Below are 12056 nucleotides of genomic sequence, written 5' to 3' on the forward strand. Positions count from 1 at the left end.
GAAAATATATCGTAATAATGCCAAGAACATGCACGTGCAGGGGGATTTATGATCTCAGGGTGCTGCTGCGTTTCTGGAGATCGCTTGCGCTCTTGCACACATCTTTGTGTCGTCTGTCCTTGCGCTCTCCCCATTTGCAGCAGCATTCAGCTCATGCTAAGCCCTGCTTTGCATGCACAACCGCATTGCACGCCACGATCAATCACCGTTAGCCTTTTCCATTATTTCCCAGTGTTTGAATTATACATGGGGAGATGTAGGAGGAAAAAGGAGCAGGAACAAAAGGAGGCTTTCTGTTCTCAAGTGAAGCTTTCTTAAAAACCCTATCCATAATCTGTAACAACCCATTAAGGTAAAGAAGTTGGTCATAAACAAGCAACAACTGGCTCTTCCTCGTGCTGTAATACCTTTCTAACAGTGGCAGTTGCCAAGTTTGGGCAATATCGGTCCTTTTTGCTCCCTCAATGTGCATCTTTTCCAAGCATCTCTAGGATTGTGGGCTGCAGCCGCTGTCTTCAGGCGGCTTGGGCGTACCTCTGGAAAGGTGCCAGTTGGATTTGCTGGTCTCATACCAAAGGTCCCTCCCAACCGTGCTGTTTTCACTCGGGGTGATTTCTGAGGCGACAGCTCTGCCCCGAAAAAATGGACATTCAGCAGATGTGGAGATTTTGCATTTGCAAAGTACGGTTTGATACAGAGAACTGGAAGATACAACCAGAAAATACAGAAGGTAAAAAGTACAGTCCAAGGTGACTTTTGGCTGGGTGTTGGAAGATGATTAGTCCCTGAGTTTGATTAACCTGAAAAGGGGAAAAGTCACCAGCTTGATTTAAGCTGCCACCCTTGCTCAGGCCAGCCAGCCTCAATTTACAGCTCAGTAAAATCTGCATCAGCAAGTTTTGTGTGTTGGACAGTGGAGGGGATGGGGACAGAACGAGGATCTTGAATTAAATCACAAAATTCCTTAATTGTGTGTAATTCTGATGCGTTATCACTCCTTATCCCTTTTTTCTTCCTCCTCTTGCTCCCGCCCTTCTGCCACCTTGGGCACTGAATAAATAAGTCTTAAATACCACCATGCCGTGCAGCTCTGCCTGTATACTAATAAGTTCTTATTTGTTTAGGAGTTAAGGTGAGCGATCCGTCATGCGAGTGCCTCAGGGCCAGCTGGAGAGCGCGGCAGATATTTACAGTGGTCCTCCGTGAAATTAGCTGCAACCTGATAGACGGTCCTGCCGCCGACGGGTGTTAGTCCTTAGTAAAACCCGACCCCAGGAGCCAAGGGATAATGCAGCCGTAGTAAAAACCGTTTGTCGGATACAATTGCCAGCCGCAATGGGGATTTTTGAACAGCCCTGTTCAGGCTGAGTGGTGCGGAGATGCGTGCAGCATTTGTAAGTTAGCCGTTAGTTATGCTGTTTGTGAAGGATTTGCTAATTATATGTCTTGAGTTCAGTTTAGTGCCTACCCACTGACACCTTATTTATAGCTGCTGCTTTAAGTCTGGTATTTATGGCTCAGGCACCACAAAAAAGTGCAGGTCAGCTCCTGGGGTTCAAATGAAATTTTGCAGCCTTGATCCCTTAGGCAGGACTGGGATGAAGCCAGAGATGTCACAGGACTAGGCACAAATTGGATGCTTTTAATTATTTTGGTTGGGTTATTTTTTTCCAAGTGGGATTTTCATTTTGCTCCGACTTTTTCCATGTGATTACCAGCCTCATTACAGTTGAATGTCGCTAATAAAAGCCTGTTGAGCATCTAGCATAACATTTGCTAACTAGATAAGGTCAGCCATGCTCTTACACGGCCTCATGGGGCAGCATGTGGAGCAGCAGCCTTGCTGACCTTATTGCTGACACTTGAAATCACCGAGCGTCGGCTGTTCCTGCACCGCCACCGGCAAACTTCTGCTTGACTTAAAACGTAGGGTGGTTCCTGCAGCCTCAAAGCCAGTTAGTGTCATAAACGTAACATTTTTATTATCTTTGGCACTGGGATTGTGGAGGGGCTTGTTTTTCTGAAATTGCTAAGAGGGTGGAATCCCTTTTTTTGTGTGATCAGTTCTGCAGACTGCGTTTTACATTGAAATATGATATATTTCCATGATGGGAAATGCAGTACTGTAGAAAATTTCTCGTGGATCCATAGAAGTTCTGCCTTACACATCACAGAACTTGGGACAAATCTTAACGAAGCAGACCGTGCATATCCTACTGTAAAACTTTTAGTAGCTTTTATTTGGTTTTAAAGTTTTATCCACCTCTTTCTTAGGAAAGTTAAGGTATTGTTATTTTGAGGGAATATGCTTAATTTTCCCAATGCAAAATGTACAGCTTCTTCCTGAAAGCCCTAGGTTCACGTGAGCAGCTTCTGTTAACAGAGGCGGGTGTTTTGCTGGGCTTGGAAGGGTCGTGATATCCTTCAGCTCCTCTTCTGCCAGCTCTTTGACCCAGCAGAAATCCCACCGCTTTGTCCTGAGGTTGCTCAGCGCAGTTGCCAAGCTAAACAAACCGAAGGTAGTTACTGCCTCCGGTCAGAGTTACTCGGGTCTCCTAGGGATGCCTCCAGTTCAAAGGAGGTAAATTGAAATGAAATTGCCCCCAAATTTTAGTTCTGCTGTAGAGGCCTAGGAATTGGGGAAAACCTGTTCCAACAACAGATTGGAGAGAAAAAAGAATTAGGTGTAAATCCTATTTGAAAGCAATAACTTTTGTTTTTCAGTTTAAACAACCTGTGCTTTTCAGCAAGGGAATGCTGTGTGCTGGCTTTCATTTGAGCTGGGGCTGTGCTTCGTCTGCTCTGCCTGAGGTCTGTAAACCTCACGCTAAGCTAGACCCTTCCTTCTTGTTGCTTGGCTTATGTAGCAGCCGGTTAGAGCTATTGTAGGAATCTGGTTTGAAATACCGGTAGCAGGATCCCTGTCTGTATACACACTACATTGCATGATCATCCACAGTCATTTTAGTTTCCAGTGCTTCAAGAACTCTTGCAATCAGAAGAATTCACACTTTGCAGCTTGTAGGCAAATGCTTGTGTTACACTGAGCACACAGACCACGTTTCAGACCATGAGTAACAACGGCTTACAAGGAAATGTCAGCAAGAGATTTCTTTTCCTCTTGTGTGCAGACCTTAGCGTAGACATTTTTCCTTGTCGCATCCCTGCAAGGCTGCACGGGAAGTTTAACTGCTGCAGAACGCCTGAGCCCCTCCATAAAGGATATTGCACATGTGCAATATATTTCTACTTCTAGCATATTAAACGGTTGAGTGTGGTGTTCAAGTGTAACTAAATACAGGAGCAATGCCAAGAAATCAACTTCTGAACTGAAACAGAGATTCCTTTTGTATTAAGATTATTTTTCATAAGGACAAGAAATTAATCATGTGGTGCTATGATGGCGCGAAGGTGGGAGCATTCCCCGTTTCCGTGGGGGTATTGATGAGGCAATGTCAGAGCAGCCTGGAAGATGGAGAGGCTGCCCAAAAGGGTTTCCGTTTTTCAGTAATTAACTTTTGTTACCTGATGCACAAAACTTCCTTCCAGCTCTTGTTTTCCTACTTGTGTGGTTTTTACATAGCTGAGTCGGAACATCTACGTGAATCTGTTAGTCTGTAAGTATATCCCAAATATGATGAATACAATATGATTAATGGTAAACAGGATTGAGTTATATATACATACTCATTGATTAGACAGGAAAATAGGATCTATCTAAATAGAAATACAGTATGATTCTCTGTTTCAAATATAAAATCTTAACAGAGTACTGCATACAGCCAGGTAGGAATTGTTTCGTGGTGGAAATTAAGCTACAATCTTATAAAGATTTGAAGTAATTTCTATGGATTCCTAAGAATCTGATGTTTCTTTTAATCTTCTTTAAAAGAAGGAGTTCTTTTAATTTTAGAGGGGAAAAAAAATTATGTTGAGATGATTAAGGAATTATGAGACCTTGAATTTTCAGAATGGTTATTTTTAGTTTTGTGCTGTACAGAACTGACTTTGCAGGAGTTTAACTGAAAGTCTAAAGGAAGTTTAACTGAGGGTCGATTTAGATTAGATGTTAGAAAGAAATTCTTTACTGTGAGGGTGCTGAGGCCCTGGCACAGGGTGCCCAGAGAGGTTGTGGCTGCCCCTGGCTCCCTGGCAGTGTTCAAGGGCAGGTTGGATGGGGCTTTGGGCAACCTGGGCTAGTGGAGGGTGTCCCTGCCCATGGCAGGGGGTTGGAACTAGATGGGCTTTAAGGTCCCTTCCAACCCAAACCGTTCTGTGATTCTATGATTCTATGAAAGAAAGGGCAGGTGCAGCTCCTTTGTAGGAAACACCGGCACTGAGGGGATGCAGGGACAAATGCTTGTATCATATATAGGCTGTTCAGTCCCATACACCTTGCAAGACATTTGAGGAAAAGGAGGTGGGTACTTTAAAAATGCATGTGGATTTTTGAAAGGTCTTGTGAGTGATCAGAAGTTTATTTCATTCACAGGCAGTTAGCCCGGTAATTTGCCAAAACTGTGTATTTTGGAGATTATAATAGCATTTTCTCTAATCTGCATAGCTTCTGCTAAAAGAAATTGTGTAGCTATTTAAACATTTCGGTAACCTATAAAGGAGTAAAGGATGAAGAAGTGCTAATTTCACAAAATCTTTGAGGAAGGTTGGATGTCGTTAGAGAAGCCAAAAATGCACATGAGAAATGGCACCTTGGATTAGAAACCAGCCGAGGAGGAGGCGCGCAGGTCATTGGGATCCAGCAAAAGGTCCATCCCAGCAAAAGGTTTTACAGCGATGCCGCCCCAATTACAGGTTCTTGGGATCCTGTTTGTTTGGAGAACTGTTGTTTTCGGTACTTGCTTTGTCCCTCCTTTTCCGTGCAGACACGGTGGTTTGGGGAGCATCAGAGCAAGGAAAGGGCTCCAGCCCCTGCAGTTCCCACAGTTCCTCTCACTGCCATAGCATGAACGAAACATGAATGTCTGCTGCTTGGTTTTACTGTTGCTTATCTTATAGATAAGCGGTGGATAATTAGATTTATTTTTATGACTTTGGATTGGAATTGGTGGGTCACTTGGAGGGCATGCGGAGGCGGTGTTTCATGATCTTGATGGTCTCACACCACTTTTTATCCATATTCCTGGCAACTGTGAGGCAGGAATTTTCTTACCCACCCTCATATCCTTACTTACAGTGTTTTTCTCAGTCTTGTCTATTCCACAGGCTATAATCAAAGTTTTATTTGCATTGCCTGAGGGTATGTGCAGAGCATGTAAAATAGAAATTCAGGAGACACATGGCTGGTCTCGACAGGAGGAGCTGAGGCAGATGGGCACAGAGGACAGCTATATTAATGATAAAATCGTCACAGATCTGCCCTGAAAACTGCTGCAGTCTTATTGTTTAGGATTTAAAGTCCCTGTAAGGCAAGTGGAAATGCATGGTCTGTAAATGAGAGAGAAGCTGCATGCAGTGTGAGTCACTAGTGCAGAGTAAATAATTTTTTTTATCCCATTTTTTGCACTGTTCTGAGTAATTCTGTTGCTTTCTGAAGGTTATTGAAGCGCAAAAATACTAATTCTTGCTTAATTATCGTGCGAATTCAAGCTTGAGCCCTGTTGAAAAAAGATGGGGTTTTTTGAGTTGATTTGTTTGGTTTTTTAATCACTCCAGCCAAAGAAGTACCGAATTTCTTGACCTGGAGTCACTCTGAATGCATTTCTGCTTAAAGGGTATGGTAGACCTCTACTCTGCAGCTGTCAGGCATCACAGGAGCGCTGATGTACACCATCAGTTTGCGAAAGGGGGGTCTGGACTTAGCAAAAAGCAGTTGTGAGGGTTGATTTAACACACCTCCCGTCTGACTTGGAGTCACCGCTAAGGCAGGACTGGTCAGAGCTGTTACTCCATTGTCGGTTCTTTCTAATTAAGGTTACTGGGGATCTTTTTTCCTGCAGCTTCACAGTGGTCCCAGCTGGCGTAGCCCACCTCCTCTTTCTGCAGAGCATCTCAAAGGCTGCGCATCCTTTGCCTGCGAAGCTTTGTGCACTTCCAGCCACTGCCGTGTTGTTTTCTGATCTCTCTGCATGTCTCTCAGTCTCTCTTTAAAAATTAATATTGATTACATTTGGATTTTTTTCTTTCTTGTCGCTTTGCTTTGTGCCATGATTTGTCATGAAAGAAGGATGGGCAAAAGTTCAGGGTTGAAGAGAGTTATGAGGGGGAAGAGGAAGGGAAGAGGTTACATGTGCTGATGGCCCGAAGACTATGGGGCACGAGACACTTGGAAAGTAAAAGGAAAACTCAGGAAAGAGGGAGAAAAGAAGGGATGTGGTGAGCACCTGGTGCGACTAACTGCACTGTTGCTCATGGAGTAGGGTGAAATGAGGGCAGTGGGGGAATTTCCACCAACGTGGGCCATCCGGGGCCCCAGAGCTCTGGTCCTCATCCCGAGCTGCCCCGCCAACGGGGACTTGGAGCCAGGCGTCCGCAGGATTTTTTTGATGCCACACGCGAAGCACGAGATCTCCAGGGGCCGCAAGGTGAGCTGGATCGTGCCTGGGCTCTCTGATGCCTTTTAATGTATTATTCAGGTCTTGTTTGCACTCTGGTGACTTTTCCTCCTTTCGATAAAGCTGTTATCTAAAAACTGGTAGAGCCGGTGGAGCCTTGACTTTTACAAGGTGCCTTGTCTGATACTAAAATACAACACCAATAATCTTACCTGACTGGAAAAAAAAAAGGCAAACAAAAAATACCCCTATCTCTGCAGCCAGTATAGTACAGGTTTTAAATTTTCTGGTGATTTTCTTTGTAAACTGCTCAGCAGGGTATTATTCAGGCAGCTGCATCGAGGGACTAATATAACATGTGTTCTCAATTTTGGACCCTTTATGTTGGGAATTTTCCATTGTGCAATTGCATTAAATCTGAGGCGGCTGACAAGAGCACGATGTTTTCTAACTCTACACAAGGTTAAATGACTGAAATAAAAATAGATGGAAAAGAAAACAAAGTAAAATAAGTTTGCTTTCTCATGTAATGGCAGGCAGTAGCATGAGGTCAGGGGCTTAATGATAGCCCAGCCATTAGTCAGGGACCGTGAAACAACTGATCCTTCCTAAATCACTTTGGAAATTATCTTCTGGTTCAGATATTCATCCTTTTTCATTCACACAGATCACATAACCAAGAAGACTGTGTTCAAAGTTATCATTTTTATATAAATTGTGGTAATAATGACTGTATTTGTGAAGCATTTTACTTTCTAAATGCCGGGACTGTAGGATGTTATTTGCAGTATTTTCCTTACTAGGAAATGTATGAGGTTTACTACTGCCTGTAGGAAAAATACACGCTGTGCTGCTGTCACAGGAAAGGGGAAGGCAATCTGCGGAGCAGTAGGGTGGTCTTGCACGCAGGAGAGGTGATGAATTTACAAATGCAAATGTCAGGCCCAGACGGCAGCTCGAGGTAAAGCTGGAGCTTTGATCTTCAGAGAGAGGCATCAGCTGGGTGGTGGATCACGGAGCCTCGTGTGCGGCACGTGGGTCTCTCCTGCAGCACATCAGGATCCTTCTGGAGTTGGTTTTGGCTCTATCGAACGGGGCTTTCACTTTTGCCCCAGTTTTACATCTCATAGGTTTTGTTTTCAGCCCAAATTTCAAAGGTGGCTGTTCTTTTTCTCTCTGAAATTTAGATAAAATGTCAGACCAGCGTCAGCAGGTACCAGCCCTCTAGTCTCTTGATTGTCAGCACGATGCTGCCTGAACATTTGTTAAGGAAAGTTTCCTACATAAAAGCAAGCGAGGATGCCATTTATCGCTATCATTTTCTTATTGAAGCAGAGCTTTATGCATTTGTAGAGTTACTAGCTTTTGTTCAGGTAGAGAATGAGGTGACCTCAAATGCTAAATCCCATTTTGTTCTGCTCAAATGACCAGCTGCACCCCACTACAGTAGTCTGTACCCTCATTATTATTATTTTGTTGTCTTTGTGTTTTGGATACTGGTATTTTCCTTACCGAATCCTCTGGGGCTAGAGCGGGTCTTTTCACCAGGGTGTAAGGCCAGACACCTACATCCGAACAGGGTGGGCATCCGCCCGGCAAGCGCCCCTTCCAGCACGGCCTTCATCACACCCTCCGGTGCAACCCCGTTTAGCCTTCAGAGGAGGGATTTCTTGAGCAGGCTCAAGAAATTTTGCATTTTGCTCGGGATCCTGGAGGACGGGTTCCTCTCATGTCCCGTTGTTAGGTGAGCCATTGAGTTGTGCAGTTAGCACGGTTTTTTGCAACAAATGGGAAACTAGATCCATTTAGGTCTGCAATGTGTCAGTCAATTGCAAAAAGTTATATATATATATATATATATATATGTCTGCCTGTCTTGTGAAAAAATAGCTCTAGTTTAGAGCTGTGCAAGACAGACCATTAAGTTAAAAATAAATCTTCAGAACACGGTGCATCTAAACACAACTTGTTTATTACTGGCTATTTTATTTATACCAGTCATGGGATATTCAACTACTGACATGGGAACGGCAAAACATACTTTTAACTCTGGATTTGGACAGCGACACAACAAGCGACAGCTATGTGAATTTAGCTTTAAGACCATAGAACACAGACTTAAACCCTAATATAGCTCCCCAGGAACAAACCCGGGGTCAGGATGCCGCTGATGGTGGGCAGTGCTGGAACGCCCCATTGCCACCATTTTCATTAAAACTGTGTCTTTGTCTGAGTAAAACGCGCAAGCAGAGATGCATCACTTTGTAACACTGCTGTTGGTTGAATTTCATTGCTTCTTCAGAGCACCCCAGCTGTGGCTGCACTTTTTTTTTTTTTAATGAATAATCAGATGTAAATTAACAACAGAGGTGAAAACCCAACCATGTGCTTCTCTGGTCTACCTAAAAGGAAAAGAAAACAGCCATTAAGTTAATTTTCTTTACTGTTGAGGGATACTGGAGTACCTTTTGTAAAAATTTTAGCAGCGCTATGTAATCTAAACTGAGTGCCAGGCACGTTCTCCTTTCATGTTTATTAGTGTTTAGCTAAAGGCTTAATTGCCATCTTTCTATTTGAAAATACAAATGAAATTGTGGCATCTGGTCCAAAGCCCGTACAACGAATATTTGTAATAGATGGAGTTTTCATGAATACAGCTCACAGTAGCTGGAAGGGGAAAATATAGAAAATGCATGGTCTTAATGGGGTCTGCTCTGCTCAACATTCATTCCACTCTGCATCAATAAAGGAAAGGAAATGAGGAAAACAAAAACTGTAGTGTTCGCACTTGAAAAACAGCCAATTATTCCAATATTTTCCTGCCACTTTAGCCAACAAATACTATGCCTGTTGGATATGGTGCTCAATGACTAATTACCTTTTCTGTGTATTTAAAGGTTAAAGTAATTAAAAATGTATCATCTTTTCCTCTTTTCAATTAAAAACAAACAAACAAACAAACTGACCTCGGTTCTTGAGGAGATGAGGGGAGCGAGCTCTGTTTTACTCGTGCACGGTCCAGTGCAGCAGTTTCAGTTCACAGAAGCAGCGAGTGGGCGCTGGGGCTAATTTGTACTGTTATTACTTTTCTTGGCCTTTAAGAAAAGCCGGCTCTCCCTGCCATTAGTAATAGGAAGAACATTTTCCTGCTAATCATTTTTTTCCTACCTGAACAGAAGATCGACAAGTTGCTTCAGCTTTGCCATCACTCATCTTGCTGCCATCCCATGCAGGAGCAAAGTAGAGTGATGCCGAGAGAAGTCCCCACGCCAGGCAGGCGCTCGTATGAATGCAACCTAAAAATTTGCCCAGATAGCTGCAATGTGAGATAGCGTGAGTGGGGAACAACTCTGTAATCCCAGCTGACGAGAGAGGAAATCTAATAGACTTAAATAGCTTTAGGAGAAAGCTGCCAGATACGATGACCGCCTAGTTCACGGCAGTGATGGAGTACAAGCTGCTGCAGTTAGGTACAAGTACAGCCGCTGGTCCTTATGGCCACCGGCAGCAACTGGAGAAAACTTGCAGTATAACTGCAGAGAGATGTATGTATGTGTGTGTGTATATATATCTCCCTGATGTATTTGTTTTGCTTCCCATTCCCGTCTATTTTTTCCAGGGACAACTTGTTTGATCGCACTGTTGTCAGATAAAGAACTCACAGTGGCCAACGTTGGTGATTCGCGAGGAGTCCTGTGTGACAAGGATGGGAATGCTATCCCCTTGTCACACGATCACAAGCCCTACCAGCTGAAAGAGAGGAAGAGGATTAAAAGAGCTGGTGAGTTGTAACATTTTTGCTTTGGATTGAAGGTTCATCTTTTTCTTCTCTACTCTGTCAATAATATAGACTTTTCCCCTGAGAGAGACTGAAAAGTACTAGACTGAGGCATCAGCAGATAAAATCTTCCATTATTAATACAGCACTTTTCAGTGGGATGTCATGGTGCAGACAGAGAAATGGAAGCAGATTGACCTACGCCTTAACGAGCCAGTGTCAGAGTGAGAAGCGCAGCCTTCATCTTCAACAGCCACTTGACCATCCCAGCCAGTTCCCTTGTGATCTCTGCAGGGAGTAAATTAATAAACAGGAGCAGCAGCATTACAGGCTTCTTCACACCGAACCGTATCAGCAGCCTTTATGTGAGAGGCCGGCCCTGAAGCTGAGTGAGGTTTAGTTCCTAAAATAAGCAGAGCATGACTCTAATTCATCAAAGCTATTTTTTGTTCCCATATAGTGACAGCTAATGAGCACAAACATGTAAATTGTAGCAGGAGTGTAAGGAAAGAATATAAGAAACAGAAACCTTTCTGCAATAAATCTTTTTAGCTTTCATCACTTGTCAGTTTAGCGACCTCCTGGGCTAGAAGTTACATTTGGATTATCGAGTTTAATAGCCAGTTCTCCATGAATTTGTCAAAGTCTCTTTTGAACCCATTTCTGGTTTGGCTCTCGCAGCACCCTGCAGCAGCGAATTATTTGATGAAGAAAAAAGTTCCTGTTGTTTGTGTTAACTCTACCGATGAGTGTTGCCTCCAGAGATGCATTGCCTCTCTGCCTCCACGTCTTCGTCTGTAAAGTGGAAATAACAAGTTTTTCCCTGAGCGTAAAACATTTTTAAAACTTAGGGGTTATCAGTAGGCTCACACAGACACAAATGCCCGTACGTGCACAGTGTGCGCTTTCCTCTCATTTTCCTTTTATCGTCGAGGAGGCATAGGAGCAGCGGGGATCCTTCTGCTGCTGGGCAGAGAGCTGAGGCCACATACATTCCCCAAAGGGGAAGAAAACTTATGCAGAACCTAATAAGAAGGAATAGGAAAATCTTGGGCTTAACTTTGCTTCAACTCTGTACTCAGGGGATGTATAAATAAAATCTGGACATTTTTCTGTAAAATTGCTTCCCTCTTAGTCCAGGGCCTGTATGCAATTGTTCACTTAGAGAAGGCCTTCACTTAGGAGAAAAAAATAATTTATTTCATTTGTCTAGAAGTGAGGCTTTGTAACACAGCAACATGTAAAATTAACCTGGATTTTTGCAGGAATTTCGAACTTGGGAAGAAATTATTGTAATAGACAGGTAAATGTTATAACTATCTGCAGCTAAACAAGAAATATTCTACCTAGCCTAGTGACTTAATGAGTTCACTTCTCTGTTACCTGTTGCCCCATTGTATTATCATGATCGATATGGCCTCGTGGTGCTGTTAAAAACATATGATCCAGTTTATACAACTGCAGGATACTTCTATATTTTGGAACATTCCTTCTTTACAGTCAGGACAAAAGTACCTGACTGTTTTTCCTCCAGCTAGATACTTTCTTCTCATGTAGAACTGAAGAAAGCGACAATAACCACATCATTACAGTACATTTTGGGTTTCCAACTTTACATTGCACCATCAAGCTGCATTGTCCACTGCCCTGTAGGTAGTTATAAAATGACTGCATGTTTGTGCTAGTAGGATGAGATTTCATTTAAAAGTGAAATCCAATAGCCACGGTTGAGAAAATATCCTTCAGACCTCATTCTGATATAAATC

At 43.1% G+C, this 12056-nt stretch overlaps 1 protein-coding gene across 2 annotated transcripts in view; it reads left to right on the forward strand.

Annotated features, from left to right (window-relative positions):
- PPM1L (protein phosphatase, Mg2+/Mn2+ dependent 1L) overlaps positions 1-12056 on the forward strand; it is a 99483-nt gene that overhangs the window by 82896 nt on the left and 4531 nt on the right. For both annotated transcript variants that reach the window (XM_075761658.1, XM_075761659.1), the window contains exon 3: positions 10132-10293. In XM_075761658.1, coding sequence (XP_075617773.1) covers positions 10132-10293 — 162 coding nt within the window. The remainder of the gene's footprint in view (positions 1-10131; positions 10294-12056) is intronic.

The sequence above is a fragment of the Balearica regulorum genome, chromosome 9, assembly GCF_011004875.1.
Source record: "Balearica regulorum gibbericeps isolate bBalReg1 chromosome 9, bBalReg1.pri, whole genome shotgun sequence".
NCBI classification, from domain to species: domain Eukaryota; kingdom Metazoa; phylum Chordata; class Aves; order Gruiformes; family Gruidae; genus Balearica; species Balearica regulorum.